Raw genomic sequence first — 27796 nt, forward strand, 5'->3', positions numbered from 1 at the left:
TGCTCCAGCCCGCAGAACTCTTGCTGGAATGGCATGTTTCCTGTGTGATAGCCCTATTTGCCGTGGTCTGAGGTAGGGGTACCATGATGCTGGTGCTGGGACATGTGGTCTCACCCAGGCAAGATGGGATGTATGTCCCTGGAGCCCCCAGCCTCTCTCTGTAGCTTGTATTTGTCCCTCTGGCTTCTCTTGGTTACAGTTTGTATTCTCTCTTCCTTTTGTCAAATGCTTCCAGGCTCATGCACACATGGAAAAATTCACTTTCTGGTCTACTCCTTCCCTTTCCAATCTGTCTGTTCTTCACCTCTCAGGAGTTTGGCAGCACAAAGTCTGTCCCATCGCGGTGCGACTTCCTGCAGAACCTCATTGCCAATGGTTGCGCCGGAGCCATCGAGAACCCACACAGCAGCAGCAGAGTGGTCAAGAACGTCCCCTTAAGCAGCAAGGGCTCTGGGCAGAGCCACCTGGATGTCACACAGATCACCCCACAGAAGGTCGCCCTGAATCTTCGTCCTGGTGAGTCCCAGCAGTTCCCAGCTCCATGGTGGCATGTGGGTGGGTGAGAAGTGGGTCTAGACCTAGAATCATAGAATCATCTGAATTGGAAGGGGCCTTAAAGGTCATCCAGTCCACCTGCCCTGCCATGAGAGGGGATACCTGCTGCTAGGTCAGGGTGCTCAGAGCCTGGTCCAGCCTGAGCAGGCAGGGAGGGATGTCTGTACTCCTGTCCTTGTGCTCACTGAAGGTGGTGGCTGCTGGCCCCATGCAGAGCCCATCAGCTTTAGTGATATGCTCCAAACAGAGCTGGGGCTGAGGTTTTCTATGAGAGAGGACAGTGCAAGGTCAATCAGATCCCATGTCAAGCTATCACCTAACCCTTGTGTGCGTTTAAAAGGAACGTGCTCAGCTTAAAAATGCTCTCCTTGGATGGAAGGAGTTAAAGAAACTTCGGATCCTGAAGCCTGACAGTGCTCGGCTCTAAACTGAGACAGCTCCTTATGTAAATTTATTTTAAAAAAGCATATCTGTTTTCTGTTGGTATGCAAAAGAGCCATGGGATCAAGGCCTGAGATGAAGATTTGAACTTGTGACTCAGAGCTTGGACCATATCCACATCCTTGTTTCATTCCCCTGAGCCATCACTCTTCTTAAGCCTTTTCATTTTAATTGAAAATTAAGAGTGAAAGGCTAGATGGAGCCACGCGAGCGTGCTTGTTATCAAAAGTTTTTGCATGGTGGGGGAAGGCTTTAATGTGGGTTCAGAATTCTAGCAAACATTTGGCAGCCGATGTTTCTGAAGGGGGAAAAAAAAAAAGCTCTTTATGGCAAAGTTAAGAAGCAAGTATAAAAGCGTGATTCATTATAAGCAATTGGTGTGGGTTTCTAGGGCTTGTGTTTCTGTGACAGCTCTCATGAGCGTACAGAAAAATGAGATAGATAGGATGTTTTGCCCAAGAGAAACAGCTGTGTGAGTTGGTGCTCACCACACCAGAGCTCTTTCAGGAGCTACCAGGGCTGAAGGTGGCTCCGGTGTGGCTCTGCTTCTGCAGTTTGGTGCTGCTTACGCAACAGGTTTACTCCCGTCCAAAGGGAGTTGTTATTACTGTTATTACTCTGTTCCTCGAGGCAGTCACTGTGGGAAATGGCAGGCTCAGCATTGCCATCTTGCAGGCGTGACACCTGGTGTTCAACACATTCCTTTCCCCTCCCCCAGTTGCTGGGATGCCCATGGCTTGGGATATGGGATCTGTCTCCCTGTGGCTTTCCTGGGGCTGCACTGCTGGATGCAGGAGCTGCTGTTCCTGCTGGGCCTTGCAGGGAGCCGGGCTGCACTGACAAGTTCCCATATGGGAGGAAGATGGAAAGTGGGGCTGATAACCCCTCTAGGGTGCTGCACTGCTCTTGCTTCACCTGGATGCTGTGGGTTGCTGTAGCTTGTGGTCTGCTGGACAAATCATAGAGTCATGGAGTGGCTTAGGTTGGAAGGAACCTTAGAGAACATCCATTCTCATCCCCATGCCTTGGGCAGGGCTGCCACCCTCCAGATCAGGCTGCCCAGGGCACATCCCACCTGGCCTTGAGCACCTCCAGATGTACGGGGATGAACAGGGATGGGACATCCACAGCTCTCATGGGCAAACAGCAAAGGTCTGCAGAAATAAGGAGTAAAGGTGAGGCTGTACTGCTTCTCCTGAGTACCAACAAATGCAGGAGCCAGGGAGGGGCAGGAGTCTTGCCAGCAGCTTTCTGCTGTCTTGCCTTTGCAGCTGTTTCTGTGGCTGCAGGACTTGCCCTTAATTCCCCCGAGTTGCTACAGGAGAAGAAATATATCTACATGTTTTTCACAATGTCTCCCATTTGTGCTGCTTTTTTTGTTGTTGTTTTCAATGCAGGGCAGCATCTTACTCAGGGCTGATGACTTCGCTAACACTGGGCTTTGCACCCCCAGTTTAAATCATCCATTCGTACTTGAGCTTGAGTGTGGATCCTGAGGGCTGCACCCAAGACAGAAAGGAGACAATATTGATTTAATTTTGTGCATATTGTGCATAATACCAATTTTGCGCTCCAACAGGAATTGTTTCTTTTTGTGCCCAGAGAGTAGGATTTCAAAGACCAATTGACACAGCAGGCGTGGTGATTGTGCTGTTCTATTCTCAGACTGCTAAGCAGAAGCAGAACAGGGCGAATTGTCAATTGTTTGCTGGTCCCACCCAGGCTGTGAGATCTGAGCATCCTGTGGCAGAAACCACATCCCCAAATCTCTGTGCTCTGAGTTGATTCCCGAAGGCCTTACATTGATGTCTTCCCAGGGCAGCTTTCAGATCAAGCATTTTGTTTTTATGGTGTTGCTCGTTAACCCTGAGTCTGGCTATAAGACAGTGTTCTGGTATGAAAAGTATGAATATCGTAAAAGGAATTTAAAGCAATAAATAGATTAATGTTGTGTTGTCCATTAAATCAGCGGTTGCCGAGTTTGCATTCTTCAATTGGCCAAAAGCAGCTTTTCCAGTTTTTGTGCTGCCTCTGTGTGACAGTATCCAGGAAACATTTCCGAATGCAGTTTTGACTTTTACGCTTCTCAATAAAAGCCCTAAGGAGAGGATGGTGGTGATGGTAGGGGGGAAGGAAGGGGCTGGGTTATCCCTAAAGAGTCAGACTAATACCATACACAGCGAATAATAAATTCTTTTGTACTGACATCGCCATACATTAGCAATATTTTCAGTGAGATAATTAATTTGTACAGTTAGGAATGACAGAAGAAGCAACACTAGGATCCTGTTATTATTGGTGTTTTTTCTTGGACTGATACATTCATTACCATCAAGAAGGGTTCGGTGGAACAATCTTTCTAGCATGGCAATTCCTATCATAGGACCTACTCTGGAAGAACAGTTTTTGAAGCTGCTGTGTCTGGAGCATGTTTCCTTTTTTCTCAGTGGGTTAAGTGGGGATCTTGGGGGTGGCACAGGGCTCAGGGGAGCAGGATCTGGCACTGTGTGGGGCTGCAGAGCGCTGGGGATGCTGCAGAGCACTGGGGATGCTGCCATCGCCTGCTCGTGGGCTGGAAGTAAGTGGGAGCAGCTGTGCTGCTGCAAACAATGAGGAAGACAATAAAACTTTTAGGGAAATGTTTTCACAATAATAAAAAATGTGCTTTTCATTTCTAAAGAGGGAGGAAGCAAAGAGTGCTGTGGAACCTGCTGATGCCTGAAAGCTCAGCCTGGGCTGTGAAGGGAGAGATGGGAAGGAAGGGAAGCTTTGGTCTTGATATGGCCTTAGCCCCTGAGGGCTTACCAAGCTGGAAAAAGGGGTGCAGAGCCAGCAGGAGATATGGGATTTCCAGCTGGTGAGTGCTAGGGGTTTCAGTTTGTCCCCTCTCTCAGCTATTGGCAAAGTGTAAGGAAGAAGTTGGCCATGTTCCTTCTGGCTTGAAGTTGAGCTCATACTGATGCCAGTTGACCTTTTTCAACACATGGACTCCCATTCTGGACACCATTTTGGCCAAAAGAGCTTTGCAGAAGGGCAGCACTTGTGGCAGGTCAGCGGAGAGGCTTACTTCAGCTCATTTTCATGTCTTCTCAGCCTGACTCAGTCCTGTTAGCTCCCTCCCTTGTGTTCATCACTTTGGATGAAAGCTTCATCTCCGCTTTGGTACTTCCCCAGTTGACTGCAACATCCCTCTTTTCCTATTTCACTTCCGTTTTTGCCCTGCTTTCTCCAGAATGATGGTGACATGACTCTTTTCCTGAGGAGAGGTCCTTCTGAAAGGTGTTCCTTCTGTGTTTGCCTAAATCTGCCTTCCAGGCACAGCCCAGAGGATGTCTTGCCTTCATCTCATGTTTCCTCCTGACTCTCTTCCTTCTCCTGCTCTACCTCCTTTCCTTCTTGCTCAGGCCTTGCTTGCTTACCTTTTAGTCTTCTGAGGAGCAGACTTGGAAAAAGCTTGTTTCCCTTAACCCTCTTAGTTTGCAAGAGACCTGTCTGCTCAGCACGGTGAAAGCAAACATAGCACACAGTCTACATTTGACATGTGCAAAGGCTCTTCTTGCAGCACTTTTCACTGCTCTCAACTCTTGTGTGTATGCAGGTGACCGGACCTCCTTCCGAGTGCAGGTCCGCCAAGTGGAGGACTATCCCGTGGACCTGTACTACCTGATGGATCTCTCCCTGTCCATGAATGATGACCTGGACAATATTCGCAATCTGGGGACCAAGCTGGCTGAAGAGATGCGAAAGCTCACGAGCAATTTCCGGCTGGGCTTTGGCTCTTTTGTGGACAAAAACATTTCTCCTTTTTCCTACACAGCACCAAGATACCAAAACAATCCCTGCATTGGGTAAGTGATAGGTTTTTCCCAAAGGGAGAAGCCCAGTGCAGACACTGATAGTGTCTGGAGAGTCTTTCCTTGCCATTCTGGCTTTAGGCACTGAACCACACTTTTGGGACTCTGTGATAATGCTCCAGAGCCATTCAAAATTGAGCAATTCCCAATTTTGGAGCAGCTTTTGGGGTTACTCTGCATTTAGACTCGTGAAACTCTTGTGCCAGGAATCTAGAGTTATTTTTAAATACCTGAAGAGGATGCAGACATTGCAGATTTTTTTTTATTTTATTTTTTTTTTTAACAGGCTTTGAGGAAAGGGAACAAGAGCCAGAAATTCCTGATTTCTGATCCTGGCTCTGAGTCATAGTTTGGCTTGAGTAGGTCAATTAAGCTCTTCTTCTCTGCTTTACAGATAAGGAGACTAAAGCATTGCAATTCTTTCCCAACAGAAGTGTTTGGGGAAAGTGAGATTTGGAAGGGCCTATGAGACTGATTAGTGAGTATTTGTAAGGCATTCTGAAGATGTCAGGCAGTTTCCTTCATCTTTATTGCCGTGGAAGGAAAGCAAACTGGCAATTGCAACAGACAAAATAATGCAGTTTGCTTTGCAGTGTTATCAGGGCCTTTTTTTTTTTTTTTTTTTTTTTTTCCCTCCTTGTTTTCTTAGTGTCTTTTTGTTTGACTTGTAACATTCAGAGGATCTAATCTGTTGAATCAAGGATTATGCAGCAGTGAAATAGGCTGACGTGGAGGGCGTGCAGGCTCAGATGGATTTGGATGTTGGCATGTGAGGATGGATATAGCAGTGAGTGATAGAGTCCTTTAAGCTTAAAAAAGACCACAAAGATCACCAAGTCCAACCCCAACCTGTCCATGCCATGCCCACTAACCGTGACACATAGTGCCCATCTGCTCTTTTCCTGAGCACCTGTGGGGACGGTGGCTCCTGGGCAGCCTGTGCCAGTGCATCACCACTCTTTGTGAGGAGAGATTTTGCCAAATATCCAACCTGAAGTCACCTCCTTGGAGAATGTCACCTCTAACACTTCCCTTTTCACTCCTTGTCCTGCCCCTTCTTCTCCTCATCCCTTTTTTGGGGTGCTCTTTACTGCTGTAAGGACAGTAGAGTTGGCCCTTTCTTGTAAAGCATGTGGAGATACTTAGACTGTAAGATCACATCACAGACGCCAAGCTTTATGAGTGTGCTTGCTCTAAGTTTTCTGTATGAGAAGCAGATTAAAGAGAGTTTTCATCAGCTGTAAGTCTGTTGCCATCTTCTGGCACTGACCATATATTTGGCATCTCATCACCTGTTGACCAGACAAAATTATCCACGCACTTTTTTCATCAGTTCTATCCAGTGAGGAAAGTCAATTGGATGGTGATTTTAATGCTAAAAACTCATGCTTTGGCTGTGAAGCATAGCTGCGAATCTGGAACTCCTTGACTTTGGTGCCCTTGCACGTGTTTATAGTGGGATGAAAGTAGGTAAGTCAGGGGAAAGTACAAAGCTTGTTTTGGAGCATAGCAAGTCCAACAGCACCCAGATGAAAGCCCTGGCTAGTGAAGGAATACTTTCGTCTGTCATTTTTTCTTCAAACACTTCCCTTGCTCAGAGCATTCAGGTTATGCAGTATTTTCCATTCTGCATCCCTTGCACGCCTAGCTTTGGGACGCTGCTGTAATGGAAACCATCTGGCTGACGAACCTGGCTGGGCACGGACAAGTGGCTCTACACAAGCTGTTCACTGACACCACAGCACCGTGTCCTGTGCTCTACACAGGTCTTTCCCTGCCCCTGAGATTTGGCTTGGCCTCAGGGATGCACACAGTCATCTCCTTAGTCTTTATTTGCTGCTGCACCAAAGCTCAGCTGCCGTGCCCAGGAGGCTGGATCTGCTCGGTCCATGTGTGGTGGTGTGCACTGTGAGGACATGCATGTGGCACGCAGTGTCTGGCATGGGAGGGATTAGAGCCACCAGCAGTGGTAAACTTTAACTGCTCCTTTGTTAGAAAGTGTCTTAGAGCCTACCCACAGTAGATCATTTTCTGCTTTCTATCTCTGAAGATAAGAGAGACCTACAGCAAATGCAACTCCTTTGTAAACACCTCTTATTCTTAACTTTTTTCCTCCCTCTCCCCTGCCCATGCTCACCTCCTGCCTGTGCTGCAGGACTCTCAAGCTCAGGGCTCTCAAGCACACCATGAGCACCAACCCTTTGAACACCAAACCCACGAGGTTTGTTGCCTCCTGGCTGCTTTGCAAGGTCTCCTGGCAGCCTACTGCATCATTTCTCTGCCTTAGGGTGTTGCTCCTTCCTTGCTACTCCTGTCTAAGCAGGAGTGATAGTGCTAGCTCACCTGCCTCACAGGGAGAGTGGGAGGATGCATGAGTTATTAAGTAGGTGCATGCTGACTGCATTGCTGTGCTGTGGTTTCTAGTGTGGAAATTGCAGTGACTTATGGGCACTGAAACCCCACAGCCATATGGCCTGGGTGCCTGGAGTCTCCACTTGAACATTGTACGGAGACATTCTGTCCATATGAGATCTCTGTAAGCTTTAGCTGCTCAAAGCCAGCACAGGGTGGAAACAGAGATAGGCTCTGCTGTGTGTTTGCAGATAACTAGCCAGAAATCAGAGCATCTAAAGCATGAAATCTTGGGGAAGGCTCAAAGATTTGGAGGCCTGTGTGGTCAGAGCTGGGAGCTCCTACAGCTTGTGGCTCCTGGTGGGGCTGATACCACTCCTAACTAACCACTCCTCTTCTGCTCCTCTTGCAGCTATAAGCTGTTCCCAAGCTGCATCCCCTCCTTTGGTTTCCGCCATCTCTTGTCCCTGACGGACAAAGTCGACCGTTTTAATGAAGAAGTGCAGAAGCAGAAGGTGTCTCGGAACAGGGATGCCCCAGAGGGAGGTTTCGATGCAATTTTGCAGGCTGCTGTGTGCAAGGTGAGTTCTCACTGCAAGATTGTTCCTCAAAATCCTCCTGGAGCAAGCAGTTGGGTTGCTCTATATCCTTTTGTGCGTTGGAGACAGGGACAGCTCCAGCTGCCTTTTCCCCTCTGACATACAATTTGGCTTTTGTACAGCTCAGCCTTGCACAGTTCTTTTGGTAGATCCTGTTTTCTTGTGGGTGTGGATTTTTGGGAGCCAGGAGATAAGCATCATCTGTGGGAGCAGTGGGATGCAGGCTTGTGCAACAGGGTTGAGTGGGAACGTAGATCTCCCTTTGTTCATGCTGGGTTCTCAACAGGACCGAGCCTGCCTTGCTGGCTTCGATGCCTCAGAGCAGCCATCTCTTCTCTCCCAGCCTGGCACAGGTGCTGCTGGCACTGGGACAGCACTGCTCCCAGCGCTCTGCAGGTACAAAGTTCATTGTGTGGCTCAGAGGTGGCACTTGAGCAGGGATGTCTCAAGGCGGTGACTCAGTTGTGCCGCCCTTCGTGTGGCGCTTTGTGGTTTCTCCGTCACATTTTCCTTACTGCAGAAATGGGACAGGATTTCCTTATAGTGCAGAAATACCGCATGGAATATCATTTGGGCTGCGCTCCCTAAGCCCTTCCTAAAACCCCAAGGGGAGCTTTGTTCCCTTTGAAGGTGGTTATTTGGGGCTGTCTGTGGCCATGGGGTGGGTTTCCCCATTGCCACCTGACTGCATTACCCTGCTGGTGTGCTCCAGCTCTTCCAGTTTTTACCCTTAAGGGCATTTCAGACCCCCTGAGCATTTAAAGGAGCCATTTGTAGCAACCCAAGGGACAGCCCTTGACAACCCCAGTGTCTGAGCACAGTGTTTTCCCCTGCAAGCAAAGGTGGAAGAAACAGTATCTCATTTGTCGGCTAGGTATTTTCATGGTGTAATTCATATCAAGCATTTCTTCTGCATGAGCTGCTGTAAGAGCTCTGTAATGCTTCAGTCATTTTTTGGCTGAGGCTTTAAACCAAGGAGAGAGGAGAGCTTGCACAGTTAATACAGACTAATAACTGGTCCGTGTTTGGCTCCTCTCTGAAAGATGAAGAGATGGTAAATGTTATTCTGGAGGCAATGAAAGAGCCTGAAACAATAAGCCTTTATGCTGATGCTAGAATGGTTAGCCAGGAATATTAATCAACTTTCTGTAATTACATTTTCCATTTGCAGTACTTTGGTTTTCTGCCATCTTGAAGTACAGACATCGTAGGGCTTGGTGGCACGCGTAAGTTGCAGATCGTATACACAGAGCTGCAGCAAGGAGGTGATGCTTGGTTGTAAAATGAAGTGTCTTTTGAACTGCTTTTGGTCAGTGCTCGTTAGGCACTACGTTTAGCATAAATTTAGATGTTTGCTTCAGACTTAGAAGTGCTGATAGCAGTCCAGCCACCTTTTCAATAGGGTTTGCAGGGCTGGGGTATGCTGAGGCAGCTGTGGTGATTCTGACAGCAGTGTCTGTGGGAGCAAGGCAGAATCCTTTCCTGCGTGGCCATGCAGAGACACGTCCTGCCCCTCCATGTTGCCTCAGGTCAGGTCCCACCCCGCCTTTCAAACCTTCACATCCCACGGGGATTAAAACCAGTGCCGGCGTCAATGCAGATTGCTGTTCAAAAATCACGGGCCAGTAAAAATAAATGCAAACCTCTTTGGTTGTTTGTTTTAAGCAGAGCAGAGCACTGCATGTCTTGTGGAGAACGGCGTTTCCTAGCATTTTGCAGCTGCTGGCGGAGGCAATGAGAGGTGCTGCAGCTGCTCACTGCCAACCTCTTGGTTTTTCCACCCGTCTCCAGCAGCCATGCACATTTTGCAATGTGTTGGTGCATTGGCTTGAAGCACTGTGTGGCTTTGTTCTCAGGTTGGGTGCCTCAGCTGAGATATGCTGCCCAGATTTTTTAGTATTTCTATGTGCTTGCCATAGATGTGAGAATAGGGGTGAGTCTGTGTAGGAAGAGGTGCATAGCCCTTGGTGAGATGGTGGTGCCAGCGGGCAGGAAAACAGAGGGATCATGTCTGGAGTGGCTGCATAACTGTTGTCTGAATGAAGCTTGTTTGCTTTGTGCACACTTCTAAGCAAGAGGAATCTGTGTTTTTTTATTTCAGTACTTAAAGAAGTCAGCTTTGGGTACCCTAAGGAAAGCGAGTTGGTTGGGCTGTTGAGTGGGTGTCTGTCTGGTGTCTGAGTGGTGCAAGAAGCTGCTTGTGTTGTCAGAGCCATAATCACTTTTGGGTTTCCGCCTTTTGTCTGGTGGCGTTGCTTCAGTGGAATCGCTCCCACTTCCCAGACCAAAAAAGCCCTTGTTGCTTTCTAATCTGAATGGCAAGTGTGCTTCTACATGGCACACCTGTCCTGCCAATGAGGGCTTCCTCTGGCCGTACCTGTGTTGCATGGCTCTTGAAAATGCCCTTAAAGAAAAAACTTCTTGCACTGGGGAAGAAAAGGAAGTAGAGTCTGGGGTAGTTCTCCCAAAGCTGTATTTATCGGAAAGGTCAGCAGTCTGTGGGCTGTGACTCACATCTGCAGCTGAAAGTTGTGGTGGCCATCATGGTTATGCTTCTGTGCGCACTGCCAGCTCACCATCACCCCCACCAGCGGTTTCCATAGGAAATGCCTGCAGCCAAGTTGCAGAAGTTTGTCAGCTGGCATGTGAATGTAGGATGAAGTAGGTTTCAGATGTTACTAAATAAGCTGAGCAGTGAAATCTGGAGGAGTTGGATGTTTTCAGATGTGGGTTGCATCTGGGTGCTTCTGGCTCCATCCTCTGTGCATTGTGGGGGCATGAGCTGGAGGCCAGAGCCATCCCCATGTGTAGGTGGAGAGAGCTGCTGCCTGATGGCTTCCAAAAATTTCCTTCTGGCTGCTCTGTTTCTCTCCACTTCCATTGCAATGAGCAGCTTCACTGTGCTTTCTTAGGCACGGATCTGCCTCTTGGGCTGGTGCAGAGCTGAGGGAGCTCTGTGGGAGGGAAGCAATTAGCATCCAACTGTAGTGCCTTTCCATGCAAAAATCCTATCCTTGCAGATCTATCCATGCAGGGGCAGTCACAACATCTGTTTCTTGCACAGACGGGCTGCAGGTAAGGGTCTTCCTGCGCTGCAGCCCCGAAGCTGCTCTTCTGAGTGGGCTGCAAGAGCAATGTGGAGTGGGGCTGGTGCAGCTCTCATGCTGTTTGCATCAGCACAGCCGTTCCAATGAGCTGAGGAAACGAGGTCAGATGAAACGCGTGCAGAGGAATTTGGCAGGTCTCCTCTGACTATAAAAGCAGCTGAAATTCTTATTCTTGGATCGGGGTAATAAAGGTCTGGTGGACAGTCCACATACCTCCTCAGGCCTTTTTAAGTAACCGCATTGCACAGAGGTGCAGGGAAATGCCTGAAGGGCCCCAACATCTTCTTTTCTCACCAGATATGGGTGGACAGATGCATGGTGCTCTACTAATTAGTGTTAACGAGGCCTTTTGTTCTGCCTAGGAGAAGATCGGCTGGCGGAAGGAGGCATCCCACCTGCTGGTCTTCACCACAGACGATGTGCCCCACATAGCTCTGGATGGGAAGCTGGGGGGGCTGGTGCAGCCCCATGATGGCCAGTGCCATCTGAACGAGGCCAATGAGTACAGCGCATCCAGCCAGCTGGTGAGTGGGCACAGGGACCTCAGGGTGTCAGCAGGCCCTGTGCTGCTCTGGGTGCTGTTTGCTCCTGATGAGTGTGCTTTTATTCTTCCCCTCAGACATCTCCAATCAGTGCATGCTCTTGTGATGATCAAAGATGGGTTCAGAGCTCAGCAAGTTTTGTCAGGATTCACTGACAGAGAGGGAAATGTAACTTGGCACGCTGAAGTGCATCATCAACTACGAAGTGCCCAGGGATTGTCAGGCTGTCAGCAGGGAGGCTGAGCCCACTTTGATGTGGATGCTGCCAGGAGCACAACGCGGTGCTGATCCTATTCACAGCTTTTGAACACAACCCTAACTTAGATCTTAGTACTAAATAAACAGACCAGCCCCCTTTTTTTCCCCCCCTTTATTTAAACTCAGCGGAGGAAACTTCTGGGGTGAATGAGCATTTGTCTGCTGCCTAATTATCACATCCTCCTGCAGAATGATGCTTTATCCAGCAGGTCACAAGAACTAATTATGATTTTTGTTCCTGCATACGCCACTCTGTAACAAGAGGGGTTTCTGTATGGCTCCCTATGGCTCCTTAGAGAACCTCCTGTACGCAGCCCTTGCAATCTTGCAAGTGTTTGCATTCTGGAGTGCAGTTGCTGTACTGGAGCTGTGCTGGGGAGCTGGCATGGAGATGCTCTCTCGGTGTTTATCTGAATCTTGGAGGCTCTAAATCAGCCCTTCAGCTTGCAAGTGAGTGAGGTGCCTTTTCTGAGAGCTGCATTTCAGAAGCAGCTTGGGGCCTGAAACTGGAGTTTCAAAATGAAATAAATACCATTTTGTTATTAACCCATAAGCTTATGGGTTGTTAGAACAGTATCTTCCTGCCAGCCTTTCTTTCTCTGAGTTCTGAAAAACTGAAGTTTATTATCACCTCTTCATGGCTCTACTATGCAGCAAGAGCAGGCAATAGATATCTGAGCTGTCAGAAAAAAAATCACACATCTCTGCTTAGTGTATTTCTAGATCATGGTCATGTCTTGCATCCCTGCGGTTAGCAACTAGGTTGTTACACTTGCACATTGCCTGATGGCAAAGAGGAAAGAAGAGAGGAAAAAAAATATTGTTTCAGGTGTTGGTGTGGCTCATGGTGTTGTCATTTCATACATTCTAATGATAGGTGAAGTAGCAGAAATAGTCAAGGAGTGGCAGAGTTACCAGAATGTGTTTACTATTTCAGTTGTAGATATAGTGGTTCACTTCACATGGCAGTGAAATGCCATGGGTTTTACTGTTGGGGGAAGAGTCTTTGTGCTACCCATCATTCTTTCTGTGTTGTTTTTCCCCTAGGATTATCCTTCCTTAGCACTCCTTGGGGAGAAACTGGCTGAAAACAATATCCACCTGATTTTCGCTGTTACAAAAAGCCATTATGTCCTGTACAAGGTGAGTGCTGCTGAGCCGTCCATGGGTTTGGCTTAGGGTACCCCTTGAGAGCATCTTGGCCATGGTGCCCTTAGGTCCCGCCAGCTTGGCACAGCTGTCAGGTCATCCTGCTAGCGCCCAGAGCGCAGTCATTCAGTGAAAAGCACTAAAGCTGCTTACTGCAAACAGATCTCTCTGTTAGTGAGCGTGTGCGTACCTAAAATAGTCCGTATCCTAATCTTACTGCCACGCAGAAGATGGGAGAGCAGAAACCTGTTCAGCCATTTCTGCTATGACTCAATCCCATTACCTAATCCAGCGCTGTACTGCTGCCCAGCTGTGTTTTTCCATCTCCCCAGCCCCAACCTGAGCTCCTTTGGCCGTTCCCATGACAGGAGGCTCTTCCCTTGGGCTGCCTCATGGCAGGAGCGAGTGGAGAGATGTGGGGATGCAGACCAGGTTTTTGGGAAGTGCATACTCTGCACTGAGCCAGGCAGGCGGTGAGGTGCTGGAAGTCCCCATGGGGCTGTGGGCTGAGCTCATGCTCCACACCCGCTCCCGAGGAAGCTCGGCTGCCGCATCACATTGCATCGCAGCACGTTTTTCTCTTGTTGTCTTTTCAAGAACTTCACTGCCTTGATTCCTGGGACCACAGTGGAGATTTTGCATAAGGACTCCAAGAATATCATTGAGCTGATCGTCAAGGCTTACAATGTAAGTGTGTTTTAACGCCACAGCTGCTGTGGTGGGAGCGCCAAAAGCTGAGCTCGCTCAGCCCTGCCTCGTGTGCTCCACCCAGGCTTGGCTGCATCTCTCTGGTCCTCTCCGCCGTGGGTCACTGCTGACGTGCTTGCATCCACCCTGGGGAGGGAAAGGAGCTGCTTGTCCTCTTTAGGATGATGCTGGTGGTTGGGCTGATGTCATCTGCTTGGGCCCTTGCTGGGCTGACATGGAAGCAAAGTGCTTCTTGGGTCTTCCCTGTGTGAACTGAAGCAGGAGCACAGGGCTGCCCAAATTGGTCTGTGGTGGAGCAGAGGTTTGGTCCCACATCTCTTTATGTGTAGGACTACACCATAAATGCAACCTGGATTTAATAGTTGTCACAGATCACCCTACCATTAGAGAAAATAGACCATTTCTTTGCTTTTTGATTCTCAGTGATGTGCCAGGGCCATGATGTGGCTTGGGTGGCATCCTTGGGTTGGTCATTGTGCATCTCTATAGAGATAAGGGGAGCAGAGCGACCAGAAGCAGCTAGATAGCAAGCTAGTGGGATAGCTGTCTGCATTTCTGTTGGATTTCTGCTGGATCCTTATGGTTCAGCTCTGTGCTTCTGGGAGGATGTTGGGTGTGTGAGATGTGTGACTAAGTGTGACTGTGTGTGAAAGTCTGTTGTGAAAGTACTTTGCTCCTCCCGTGTTCTTTGTGGCTAAGCTGAAATCCTTTGCTGTCTTGGGTTGGCCCTCAGGTAGGGTTCTTCATACATGCAGTGTCTGAGCTGACATTTACAGCCATGGGATCAAACAGTGCACTGCTTTCCTGAACCCATCCCCTGTAGATCTCATAATGTTCCCCTGTACAGCACTGGTGGGTTTCCCATGGCAGGTGGCCTTTGTGTTAGCTATCCTTGGAGCTGCTGCAGGTTCATAATTCCCTTGTGTTCACACTGAAATGCTCCACCTTAGAGTGTACCCTACACTGTTACAGCTTTATTTCGGTCAGGAGTTGCTCCTTCTCATTAGCCAGGTCCTTCCCCTGAATCCCTCTGGAGTCTTTTGCTCATTTCTGAAGGTATTGCAGTCCTGGGTCCACCAAACAGCACAACAACAAAACCCCTCCCGCAGTGGCTGCAGTGCTGTGAGGAGGTATGCTGCTTTGCAGTGCCAAGTGGCTAATAATAATTGGCATTTAAATTAGGCTAATAGCATTACCCTGTAAGGCTGATAAGAAATCTTGGTGTTTGCATCAGGACGTAAGAATGACCCAGGTGAGGTCATACCGTGGTCCTTCTGACCTGCTGCCTTGTGTTCTGTAGCCTTTGTCTTTTTTGGATACTGCTCACAGTGCATCACTTCCAGCCATCAGAAGAATTAAACAAAACAAACTTGTTTCACATCAATACTTATAAACAGAGTTTTCCCTTTGTTTTGTTTTGGATTAAGAGGTCTGGGTTGTGCAGCAGGGTGGAGAGATGAGAAGAAGAAGGAAGGGAATAAGAGCATGCCTTCTGAATACAACACAATATAGCAAAGCAGAATAGCAAAAGAAACCTGCCTGCCCGTGTTAACCTGACAACTTTATTTCTCATTGTGTTTTCAGAGCATTCGGTCCAAAGTAGAACTCACTGTCTGGGACAGCCCCGAGGACATTGGCTTGACCTTCACTGCCACCTGCCAGGATGGATTGTCCTACCCTGGGCTCAGAAAATGTGGGGATCTCAAGATAGGAGATACGGTGAGTCTGTCTCTCTGCACATCCTGGCTGCCCATCTTCCTCTGCTAGCCTCAAAACTGTGCTGCGGTAATGTGAAAAAAACCCACTGATAAAAGCTCTGCCCTCTTCATGGCAGGGGAGGTGGACTAGATGGCCTTTAAAGGTCCCTTCCAACTCAAATGATTCTGTGATTCTGTTATTCTATGAAGTCTAGATGTCCCTGAACATGTTGGGCATGATCAGGAGGGCATGCTGTCACCTGGCATCAGCACTGCATTGCAGGGCCAGCGGGATCAGCCTGGCTGGGAATCCTGAGCCCTTCTCCAGGCCTTTGCAGTTTGTGAGGACTCATTAGCAGGATGATTTCCTTATTTGAGAAGAACGGCTTTAAAAACATACCAGAACGCTAAGCACTTGGGCATATAAAAATAGTTTGGAAGAATAAACAGTAGCTGAACTTTTACCTCTCCAAATAAGGGCCATGTGAAGTGTTAAAAAGGGAGGTGGCCTCAGCATTTTAAGCTGACATTACTGGATTTCAGCTCAGCGGGTGGAATCAGTCCCTGGAGCTGTGCCAACTGTAGGCACGTGCCCTCCTGATGCCACCAGCAAAGCCAGGGTCCCTGGGGCAGGAGCATTAATCTGGTGTCTGTGCCTGGGCTCTGGCCTTTGGCATAATGACAGAGCTCACCCAGCTGCTGCGGTTTGTCCCTGCATCCCCTCCTGTTCAGCAGCTTCTATGAGGATCAGAGTTTAGCTCCCATGAATAGCTGAGACAGCTTCCTCAAAGGGGTTGACACTGGCACCGGGTCCTGACATGCTGGGATTTAGTGCTGGTGGCATGTGGAAGGGAGCAGGGTGATGCCCTGAACATGCTTTCTGATTTAATGGCCTTAAGTTGCACCAGGGGAGGTTCAGATTGGATATTGGGAAAATTCTCTTTTCAGAATGAGTAATGAGGCACTGGCACAGGCTGCCCAGGTGGAGTCACCATCCCTGGAGGGGCTCAAGAGCCATGGAGGAGATGTGGCACTAAGGGATGTGTGTAGTGGACATGGTGGGATGGGCTAGGGTTGGACTTGGTGATCTTTATGGTCTTTTCCAGCCTCATTGGTTCTATGATTCCATGTCCTTCCCTGAAATTTATGTATGTTTCCTATATGGGGCTTTATGAGTGATGTTGATTGGGATTCTTGCAAGAGGTGCTAAATCCTTCACCTTGTAGACAGCTTGGGTCCTTGTGTTGCACTGGTGAGATCTATGCTGGTACTTGCTTTCAAGAAAATGTCGTATTTTTGCTGTTATGAATACCTGTCTGTATGCTAGACTTTTGCCTCAGTTATTTCAGGCAGGCTTCCTCCTGCCTCACAGAAACCAGTGGTCTGTGATGGATAATATTAACCCTCATGGGTGATGGTAATAAGCCTTGAAACCACTCGAATGCCTGTGGTGTCTTTTGAAATGAGCTACCCACAGAATAATGAACGCTTTGGTGAGGGCTGAGATGTGGGTTCAGCAGGCAGAAGCTGCAGGGGCTGTGTGGGGGCAGGAAAGCTGTGAGGAGAGTGGCTGCACGGTTGCGTGGGGCTCCCCTAGCACAGCTCCAGCACTTCCCTCTTGGTGGTTCTCCCTTTGGCGTGTGGTTTGCAAGGATCCAACGCCAGCTTTGTGCCTCTGCTTGTCCTGCTTGGGTCACATGTGGCCCATATGGGGAACCAGAGTGGTGGTAAGGGGTGTGAAGGAGGCTAAAACCTCACTGGGCTGTTGGGATGCTGAGGTGCCCACATGATGTGGGGTTGGCGCAGTTCATCCACACCTGGGAGGCCATTTTGGGCTGTACACTGACTCACTTCTCACCCCCCTCTCACTAGGTTTCCTTTGAGGTATCGGTGGAAGCCCGCAGCTGCCCAACTGAGGACACTTCCCATGTCTTCACCATCAAGCCAGCCGGCTTCCGTGACACACTGGAAGTGGATGTCACCTACAACTGCCTCTGTGGCTGCACCGGCCGTGCGGAGCCAGCCAGCAGCAAGTGCAGCAGCAATGGGACCTACGCCTGCGGGCTGTGCGAGTGCAATGCCGGCTACCTGGGGGCCCGCTGCGAGTGTGAGGAGGGGGCCGGCGGGGAGACCCAGGCCGGGCTGTGCCGTGAGATGGAGGGAAAGCCCATCTGCAGCGGGCGGGGGGAGTGCAGCTGCAACCAGTGTGTCTGCTATGAGAGCGAGTTTGGGAACATCTACGGGCCCTTCTGCGAGTGTGATGACTTCTCCTGCGCTCGATACAAGGGAGTCCTCTGCTCAGGTAGGTGCTGTCCCACCCTGCACCTTTCGCTTTGTTTGGGCTGTTAAGTCACAGCTTTGATGTTGATCTTATGGGAGAGAGTTTTCTGAGTTGCGACCTTAATGTAGCCCTCATGAGGCCCCATGTGGAGTACTGTGTCCAGCACAAGAAAGATGTGGGTCTGTTGGAGCAGGTCCAGAGGAGGCCATAAAGATGCTCTGAGGGCTAGAGCTGAGAAAGATGGGGAACTGGGCTTGTTCAGCCTGGAGAAGGCTCTGAGGAGACCTCGCTGTGACCTTCCTGTACTAAGGGGACCTTATAAACCAGAGGGTGAGTGACTTTTTGCATGGTCTGATAGTGTGATAGGACAAGGGGGAATAGCTTTAAACTAAAAGAAAGGAGATTATAGTTAACTGTAAATTTCCTCTTCACATCTAAATTTACACTTAGCGTTTACTAACATGGCAATTCCTTTAATTCCTTGTCAGCCTGAGGTCATGTAATTTAGCTTGCACACATTGCCCTAAGACATAATTCATTCACCTGAAGCTGAGTAAAATGTTACTCTTCAAAAGTTGTTTGTTTTCAAAATGAAATATTTCCTTGAGTGAAAATCTGAAACCAAAATGCTGGGCAGGTTTGCGTTAGCTCTCTTGGTAAGCTCAGTAAAGCAGCTGTTTTTTACTGTTCTCTGGAGAAGTGGAGGTGTTTTTTCCCCACTGTGCCTTACCCTGCAGGCTTCTGAGTAAGTGATGGGCTACCCCAGGTTGTGCATTTATAGAGTCATAAAAATGTTGGAAAAGACCAACGAGATTACAAAGTCCAAATCCAGTCCATCCCCAGCTTGCCTGCTTAACCGTGTCCATCAAGTGCCACATCTTCATGGTTTTTGAACATCTCCAGAGACAGTGAATCTCTGACATTCTCTGGGCCATTGGAGACTGTTGTGTTGGTAGGCAGTTTGGGGCTGTTGGGGCACCACTCTTAATGTATGATCCTTGAGGTCCCTTCCAACCCGGGTCATTCTGTGTGATTCTGTATTGAGGTAGTTTTCTCAGCCCAAGGGGCTTGGGGCTTCTCCAGCCCACCAGAAGTGCCTAAGCTTGCACAGCTCTTGGTGTGGGGTACACCCCAAGCTGCCCTTAAGGAGCAGCAGGTCTCTGGAAGAAGTAGCCACAGTGGGTTCAGCTTTTCTGAAGAGGGAAAGGACAGAAGAGTTTCTGAATGCTGCACACAGCTGTGCATCGCATTGGGAACTTCAGCACAGGGTCCGGCGTTTCCTAGACAGTTCGTATGGCTGCCATGGAGAGGCAGAGCCATCTGCTCACTGCCTGCCTCCCTGCCTGGAGCCCAGCTCAGGAATTTGCAGATCACTGTGCATCCCTGTGGCTTTTGGACCCCTTGGCTGCCTTCCAGCAGATCTGACAAAGGAGGAAACATCTCAGTGCTAATTGCATTCCTAAAGGTCCTATAAAATGAGGTAGTAAGAGGGAGGAGAGGCCCTGGTGAGAGCATCATGCTTTGGCCACTAATGAAGCAGGACTGGTTTGCTGGAGGCCACGCTTTGTTAGCTGCAAAGCTCAGACCCTTATTTGCAGGGGGTGTGAGTAGTACAGCATCTCCTTTACTTTGGTGTGTCTATGGAAATTTCCTTGTCTTCACCACTGCTGACACAAAAAGCTAACATCAGCAACAGGGTGTCAGATTTGCAAATACACTCAAATACCAAAACCACTTCTGAAAAGGGATTTAGGAAATGGCAACTCAACCAAAAACCCGTGGCTTGTTGCACAGACTATCTGCATAGACTGCAGATAGAAAATGCCCTGTGGAAACCACTTCAAAAACTGCTGAGGGTATGTAATCTTTCATGGCCTCTGTAGTTATATCTGACTGCTTCCCTTTCCTGGGTCTCTTAAATGGGGAAGAACTCTGGGTTTTCAGCCTGTGCTGGCACGCAGTGACATAAGGCTTTTGTTTGTTTTGCTACAACCTCACATTAGAAATCACACTCCTGCTTCTGCAATTTGTTCTAGGATTTCCTGGTTGCAGGCGCCGCATCAGGGTTCAGCATCTCCATCCTTGTGCTGGCTCTCATGGGAAGATGCTGCCCAGTGCTGGTGCTGCAGTTTCTGGTTGTGCAAGAGACACAGAACACACTAGCCCTGTGCTTTGAGGGCAGTGCTCACATCTGATGGCACCACTGTCATCTCTGCCTTGTGATTCCTGACACAGCCTCTTACTGTACTAACTCCTACAGGCTGACACTTGGCCTGGAAGCAGATCTTTTTCCCCACTTGCTTCTGAAGTTGTCATGTTTGCTTGGACCAGGACTGGTGTGCCAGGGAAGGGTCCAGATGCAAGAACAGAAGGAACCCAGCTGTAACCATTTCTTTTTTTCATCTCAGCAATCTTCATTCCTGCCACGCTGGCTTTGTGGTGGGTGAGCATGGCTGGGGAGGGGAACTTCCCCGTGCCTGCAGTTTTGGCTGCTTGGCTGCCTTGCCATCCACAGCAGGTGGTGAATTGCCCCGAAAGGAAAAGGATGCTCTGTGGAAACAAGAGGGAACAGAGCTTAAACCACATCTGCTGTGTTCTCTGTCGTGTCAAGTTTTGCTATCTTTGGGTGGTTTTCTTTTGATTTGGGGAATTTAAAAAAAAAAAGATTGGGGTATCGAGTGAAAATGCAGAATCTGAGCGCAGATGCACATCACTGCCTGGAAATGCAGTAAGGTTTATAGTTTTGTTAGTGTCACAGGGCTGTGAGTGTCTCTTTAACTTCCTCCTTTGCATCCTCCCCTCCCTGGGCAGAGATGAGTACTGTGTGCCCAGTGGTACTTCTCAACAACCAGCTGATGTGGTGCAGGCATCTCGGGGGTCTTCCACTTGAGAGAGGAAAAATGAAACCTCTGGTTTGTGGTGTACTCTTCCAGTCATAGTCCATAAGCATCACCTGGTGGGAGCTCTCCCCCCATGAAATGTTTTGGCTTTGATGAGAATTTGTACAGACGCTGCAGACATTTTGTAATAAGCCAAGCCCAACTGGGGGGCCTCCTCTGCTCTCCTCCTTTCTCTGGGTTAAGCTGCTAAGCTAGGCATGTTCCATTTGCTCTCATCACAAGGATTAGCATGAAGAAACTGGGGGTCATCAGGTCAGCTCTGCTTACTCCAATCATCAGGGGCAGCCTGGAGAGATGTAAGGTCTGAGGCAGCAGAGCTTGGGGCCGTAGGGATTAAGAGGATTCCTTCTACTCGTCCCTATGCTGCTGGGCAATTGGGAAGGACTGGAAGGGCATGCAAATTCATAGTGGCTCTTGCAGGTGAGAGGGGGCCCTCCCTGTGAGTCTCCTGAAATCTCCTTGCTTTTCCACCCTTCCCCAGCCTTTCTCTTCTGCTTCCTCTCTGCATTTCTTTCTTTTTTAACCTGGTTTCTGTTCCGCTCTCTCTGCAATACAGTCCTGAGACTGTGTTCTGTGTGCTGGGTTCCCATCCTGTTCTGTGCCAAAGGCAGGGAGCTGAAGTCCTTAAATTGCATAAGAAGCCTTGAACCCAGCTCATGCCTTCCTCTCCTAGGATCTCTTATACAAACCTCCTATTCTCATCCTGGATTTCTCCTTTGGGTGCAGCTCTGGGCTGGATCCTTAGGGATCTCCCTAAGGCTGCACTCCAGCAGTGCTGGGGGATTCTTCAGGAACCATATGTGCTTGGGGAACACCCATATTTGTCACCCATACATGTGCTGGGCACCTGCTAAGGGGTTTTTCTGTTGCCAAAGCCATCAGAAACTGACAGATTTGGGGTCTTGTCTCCAAATGATTGAGCTCTGTTTCTCCAGAAGTCCCATTCCATGCACAGGAGGGAAATGCCAGCTTTTCCTACCCCTCCTTTCCCCCTGCCCAGGCCTTCAGTGCTGTTGCAGCCCTCCCCAACCCTGGCAGCGATCCCTTCAAGGACCTGACTGCACAGAGCGCTGCTGTTCCTGCCGCTTTTCACATGGGGTTTCTCCTTGCCCTCCAGCAGGCCTTTTGCAACCATTAATGCATGCTAATGAGGCATTAAATGCCACGGCAGAATTAAAAGAATACAGCAGTAATGCTTTTTACATCTTTGCGGAAGCCAGAGTTCTGCCTGGGGGTCTGTCTTAAAGCAGCGGCAAGAAGTGTCATCTGAAGGCACAGGCACCTGCCTGACCCCATGTGCACATGCAGCTGCCCCACAGACTACTAGCTCCAGAAAGCCCCCAAAATATGGATGATACGGACTTGGAAAGCAAGCTATGCTGAGCACGTGCTCCACAAAGGGAGATGATGGTGTGAGGTGGTCTTGCCAAAATGCCTTTGTGTCTGATTCTTTTGGTGACTGGGTTTGACCCTTCTGATTACAGTAATTAACAGAAAGAAGTGGTTGGAAATGAATGCTGTAGTTTGGGTTGAGAGGCTAGCAGTCTAAAGCAAGCAGGTGAGTGAAATTGTGTTTCTTATTGGCATGCACAGACAGCCCCTGAATTTTGCTCGATTGAGAACAAACATGAGACCTAAAAGCGCAGCACAGCTGTGGCTTCTTTCCCTTTTTCTATATCTTATTTTGAATGAAATTCTGGCTTCTTTCAGCTTTTTTTGGGAAGGGAGAAATCCATCCCCAAACCATGGGCCTTTGGTGAACTTGCACCAGATTATGTGTTTGCATCCAAACACAGAACTGGGCAAGGCTCCCACAGCACTGGATTCTGCAGTGAAAGAATGTCTCTTTGCTCTGGGGACCACTCCTCGTAATGAGGTCCAGCTGAAAGGACATTCAGCACATTTGTGCCTCGGTAGGCTGGGAGTAAGCCTGCTTTTCATTTTAAGGATGGGCTTGAACCGTAGAATTTGACCCTAGAGTTCAGGCATTTGGGATCCTGCAGCTTTGTTTTGGAGCCAGGCTTTATTTTAAGAATAAATCTAAGGGAGCTGGGTGGTTTTTTATGTGTGCTTGCTGAAATCCATCCCTGCTGACCTGCCATGCTGTGCCTGCAGAGATGGATCAAGGAGTATGGAAGTGGGGGTGATGGATGCCCTGTCCCTGGTGACACTCCATGTCAGGCTGCATGGGGCTGTGAGCACCTGGTTGAGCTGTAGGTGTCCCTCCTCATTGCAGGAGAGCTGGACCAGGTGGCTTTTAAGGGTCCCTTTCAACTCAAAGGATTCTTTAGTAAGTGGGGGAGAAGCTCTTGGTTGTGAACCTGTGGATCATCATGTGCAGCAAGGAAGCTTTGGTAATAGGAATTATCAGCTATTTTTGCAGTGCCTCCCATGCCAAGCTCCTAAAAGGTGATGAAGCCATGGATGAGCATGTATGCAGTGTGGTTGGGTTACTTCAACCCACAGTTGTACTGGAACCATTACATCCATCCCTCAGGTCTGACAGCCCTGCATCGCTCCTGGCAGATTTAGCAGAGTTGGCTGCAGGACCTGAATGCTCCCAACTCTCAGCTGTGGGTCCCCATCCAGAAAGCCACGTGGGGCTGAGGTGCTCGTGTAAGCAAAAGTCAGGAGATTTGTGGAGTGTTGAGATTTCTTAACAAGAAAACAAAAAGGCTTTATTTTAAGAAATGCAGGAAATGATACATCAAAAAGCTAAAATGGGCAGCAAGGACTCATCTTGTGACTGCATTTCAGTTGCACTTCTGTAGGGGAGAGGAGGAAGATGAAGGAAGGCTGGCAGGGCTCCACAGGAAATCCGCTGTGCCTCGGCTCACCAAAGTGAGCCTGCAGTTCCCAGAGCCCTGAGCTCCCTGCCCAGTTCCTGTTTAACCCAGAAGCTCCCAAGTGAGGGAGAAATGGGAAGGATGAGGGGGGTGAGAACTTTTATCACTGCGATCTGATGGTTGGTGATGCGGCTCGTGTTGTCCAAGGCTGAAGTCACAGCTCAGGCATGGATTTCTTCCTCCAGTTTTGCTTTTATTGGTCTGCATCGCTGGTGCTATTTTCAGTGGTGGAACTGTGAGCTCAGCCAGTACTAGGGTTGAGTAAAGTATTATTTAAAGCCTCAATGATTTGTGGCCAAAACCTGTATGCTTTGAGATATAAATACCCAACTGACATTAATGCAGTGGCAGGATGCACAAGTCTGTGGTATCTTGTGTAATTAAGATACAGAAAAGCTCTTTTTCCCCATTATCTGCCTTTTATTGCTTGGTTTGTTGTTTCAGTGCTGTGCTGTGGGTAGATGAGGATGGGTGAGAGCTCTTCTGGCACTAGTGGAGGCAGTTGGTGCACACGCTGCAGTTTACACAGAGACCTCAGTGCCCTTTTGCAGCAAGGACACTGGGCTGGGATGCTCCTGCAGCCTGCAGGACAGGGGAACATCTCCCATCCCTGCTTCATTAACTTCCCCAAGTCCTCCCTGCCCGCTGGTGCCGAGCATCTGGCAGCGCAGTGCTCCTCAGCCTGCGGCTCCTTTGAGTCATGGAAAGAGATTAGTGGCAATCCAGATGATTTATTTGCTTAAGCAGGCACTGCCAGAGCCCTTTCCCAAACGGAAAGTTTCCAGACTCTCCCAGCTTCTTCCGCTGCCCTTCTCCCTCCCATGCAAACTGTGATGGACCAGAGGCACCGATCCTGCACTTACACCACAGGGCCGGCCCAACAGTGCCTCGTGTCTTGGCTTTGGCTGCTCCCTCTGTTGTAGGCAGATAATTTTGGTGCCTTCAACCCTGGGGAATGCAAACAACACGTAGGGATGTAAGAGCAGCGGTCAGGGCTCAGCACTATGTGTAAGGGATGGCATTGGTGAGGCTGTGCATTGCTTGGATGTGCTTGTTTGTCTTAACCAGGTCCTGCCCCAGCTTTCCTCTCTTTTGTTTTGTGGTGGTATTGTTGTTGTTTTTTTTTTTTTCCTTTTTAGAGCAGTCATTCAGGTACCCAAGGATGACAATAGCAGATGCACAGAGTTTGGGAGGTGTTACCCCAAACAATTAAAGGTTGACTGGAAAGTACATTACCAAAGTCAGAGGGATCTTGTCATTTCCCGGCTAGATGGGGATCTTTTAAATGTCTCACATCCTCTCATTTCAAGGATGGGAACAGAAGAAAGCATCTTGTTATGTTTGGAGCACATAATGAATGTATTTTGGCTTTGCAAAACCGCTCTAAGAGACCATGCAAATCCAAATGGCTTCAGGGTTAAAGACTGTGCTGATGTCCTGCACAGTGAGTGCTGCAGGAGCTGGGGGGGGAGGGGGGGCCTGGAACACACCCTCCTCAACGGACCTGAAGCTTTGTTTTCTTCTCAAACATGACTCTGGAAAGCAAGATTGGGTTCATCTTGGGAGTGAATTCCCATCTCCGGGGCTCCGGCTGTACTGTGAGGACCAGGTCTACTCCTGCCATGCCCACATGAGGCATAAATGCGTCCCACCCAGCCTTCAGGCCATGCCGGATGGGAGATGCAGGGCACCACAAATGGAGCTCTCGGTGCTTGCAGGAGTGGCTGCTCTTTCAGGCTGGTGCAGGCAGATTGTAATGTCTTTGCTGCTAAAGGTCAACATGGAAATTCCCATTCTTGGCTTGTTCTCCATGGCGAGCTTCTTGCACTTTGAGCCAGTGTGGCCAGGCAGAAAACACATGTCAACATGTTTTTAAATCTCAGGCTCACACCCCACACTTAGTCACCTTCATATAGAAAGGCTGCTTCTCTGCAGAAACCAAAGCTGTTTTCTCCAAGAGGCTGTTTCTCCATTTCTCTGGTTGCAGTGCTGGAATAGGACACAAATTTGGAAGCTGTTGTTTCCCTTCCCCATCTCAGTCTGTCCAGGCTCCATCCCAGCGTGCCAGGGCTGGAAGGAATGCAAAGGAACCTTGCTCTCCTGGACTGGACTGGCACCAACTACTTGCATATAGCAAACCATTTCATGAGCAGCAAGACTTCCAGAGATGGATTTCTAGCAGATTTGCATCTTGTGCTGGGCTCTGTGGTGTCCAAGGGAACTAAGCTGATGTTAATGGTGCAGGGCTGCTTTTCTTAAGACAGGGAATGGCTTGCACTCCAGTCTGGACCTTGGTGGTGTGAATGCATCAGATTTAGGCAATCTTCAGAGGTCTTATAAACACAGCCTCCTCCCTCTGGTAATGTCTGTGCATACAGGTTGGCTCTAATGCAAATGATGGGAGAACAGAAGAGGCTGCTGGGACAAATAAGATACCCGCAGAGCAGAAGATGCTCCCAGGCTTTCTGGCAAGGGGCACAGCTTGGTGCTTCATGGCCCCTCTGATGTCCTTGGGGCGATGGGAGAGGCAGAGCTATCAGCAGTTTAGTGCTGATCAGAAAAGCATGTATTTAATTTATCTGGTCTGAGCTACTCAAGGCTGTTTCCAGTGGGAAAACTGAGCTGTAATTAGGTTGCTGATGAGCCTTGTGGACAAATCATGCCTTCAAAAGCATCCCTGCTCCTCAGGACCAACCACAGAGGAATTCCAGCAGTGTTTCCAATGAGCTGATGGATACTGTTTCGAAACCAGCTGCTGGGCAGCCAGCCATGCCACTTACTGTAATTGAAAGCCTTTAAGCCTGTTGATTTGCTCAGGCTGGCCCTTAACGCCAGCTCTGCAAGGGGATGCTCTGGTAGGGGAGGACCCTCACAGAGACACCGACGTCAAACAGCACTGCTCAGGTTGCTGCTGATGCCCTTCTCACCACTGTGTTTCCTAGGCCATGGAGAGTGTCACTGTGGGGAGTGCAAGTGCCACGCAGGCTACATCGGGGACAACTGCAACTGTTCCACTGAGACCGCCGGCTGTGTCTCCAGCGATGGGCAGATGTGCAGCGGCCGCGGCAACTGTATCTGTGGGAGGTGCCAGTGCACCGAGCCCGGGGCGTTCGGGGAGACTTGCGAGAAGTGTCCCACCTGCCCAGGGGTCTGCAGCACCAAAAGGTACGCACAGGGCTTCAGGAGGGACTCCTCGATGGGGGGGTAGAGGGGTTCTTTGGTTCCTTGGAGGCTCCTGCCCACCCAGGTAGAGAAGGTCCCTAATGTCCTGGCCAGCTGGGTTTGTATTGTCTCCTCTCTGTCAATGCTTCTGGCACTGAGTGTATGCCGTAGAGCAACAAGTGTTGCTGTCCAAGTTCTCATGGGTGTTCATGGCCCCTTTCATTTTAGTGCTGCTCTGCTCTGTAGGCTGGCAGCCCAGATTTGCTGAGCTGAACATTTCTGGGCCCAACTAGCTGTGAGATATAGAGAAGGAGCTGGCTGACACCTTGCAGAGATGGAGGTGCCCTGGACATCAGCACCTGGCTATGCTTCTGCTTTGATCTTAGACAGGAGGGATTTTGCAGTAACTGATATGCAGCTTCCTACATGCAAAGGGCAAACAGTCTCCAGACCTACAGCTGTTTGCTTCTTCACTGAACCCACCTCTGGAACAAATCCATCCTTGTAATGAAAATGGTTGACCCTGAAGCTTCTCTTTCCCACTCTCTTTCCATACTCAGTCTTTCTCTCTGTCTTCCTGAAGGGACTGCATTGAATGCAAGCTGTTTAACTCAGGAAGACTGGATAACCAAACCTGCCAAAAGCACTGCAAGGATGAGCTCATCACCACTGTGGATGTTCTCAGTAAGTATGCAGCTGAATCACAGAATCATAAAATCATTAAGGTTGGCAAAAACACAAGGATGATATAGTCCAACTATCTCAGCTGACAGCCCATCATCACTGTGCCCGCTAACCGTGCCCCAGGTGCCCACAGTTCTTGAACACCTTGAGGGACAGTGACTCCACCACCTCTCTGGGCGGCCTGTGCTATTGCATCACTGCACTTTTGGAGAAGAAATTTTTCATAGTTTCTAACCCAAACCTCCCCTGGTGCAATATGAGGCCATGATGATAACTGCTGTTAGGTTAGCCATTAGTACATCCTTCTGGGCATGCATTTGCTATGTGCAGCTGTAATGCTGCCTTTCTGAGCCCACAGCTAAATGAAATCCGCCCAGACCTGTCCAAAAGATTTGCTTCTCCACCTCACCTGAGCAGGTCCAGGGCTTGTGTGTGTAAGACCCATTGTGGCCAATGCAAAAAGCAAATAGAACAGAATAAGATCAGGTGACAGGAGAGATTAGATGAGCTCCCCAGAAGAGATTAGATGTCTCCCCAAAATGGCATTATCTGATCTCCCTGAGAAGTCATCTGGGAAGAGGTATCTCCTTGTCCTGCTGATTGTGATCTCTTTTGAAGGTTACCTCACACCATGTCCCTCAGCAGATGCCTTTTCCCCTCC

General features: G+C 49.1%; 1 protein-coding gene across 1 annotated transcript in view; it reads left to right on the top strand.

The window, feature by feature from the left end:
• Positions 1–27796, top strand: part of ITGB5 (integrin subunit beta 5) — a 38940-nt gene that overhangs the window by 6450 nt on the left and 4694 nt on the right. The window contains exons 3-12 of the mRNA XM_015868641.2: positions 312–516; positions 4595–4844; positions 7615–7783; positions 11271–11432; positions 12756–12851; positions 13455–13544; positions 15150–15284; positions 17135–17564; positions 26232–26454; positions 27035–27135. Coding sequence (XP_015724127.2) covers positions 312–516; positions 4595–4844; positions 7615–7783; positions 11271–11432; positions 12756–12851; positions 13455–13544; positions 15150–15284; positions 17135–17564; positions 26232–26454; positions 27035–27135 — 1861 coding nt within the window. The remainder of the gene's footprint in view (positions 1–311; positions 517–4594; positions 4845–7614; positions 7784–11270; positions 11433–12755; positions 12852–13454; positions 13545–15149; positions 15285–17134; positions 17565–26231; positions 26455–27034; positions 27136–27796) is intronic.

The sequence above is a fragment of the Coturnix japonica genome, chromosome 7 (assembly GCF_001577835.2).
Source record: "Coturnix japonica isolate 7356 chromosome 7, Coturnix japonica 2.1, whole genome shotgun sequence".
Taxonomy (NCBI): Eukaryota; Metazoa; Chordata; class Aves; order Galliformes; family Phasianidae; genus Coturnix; species Coturnix japonica.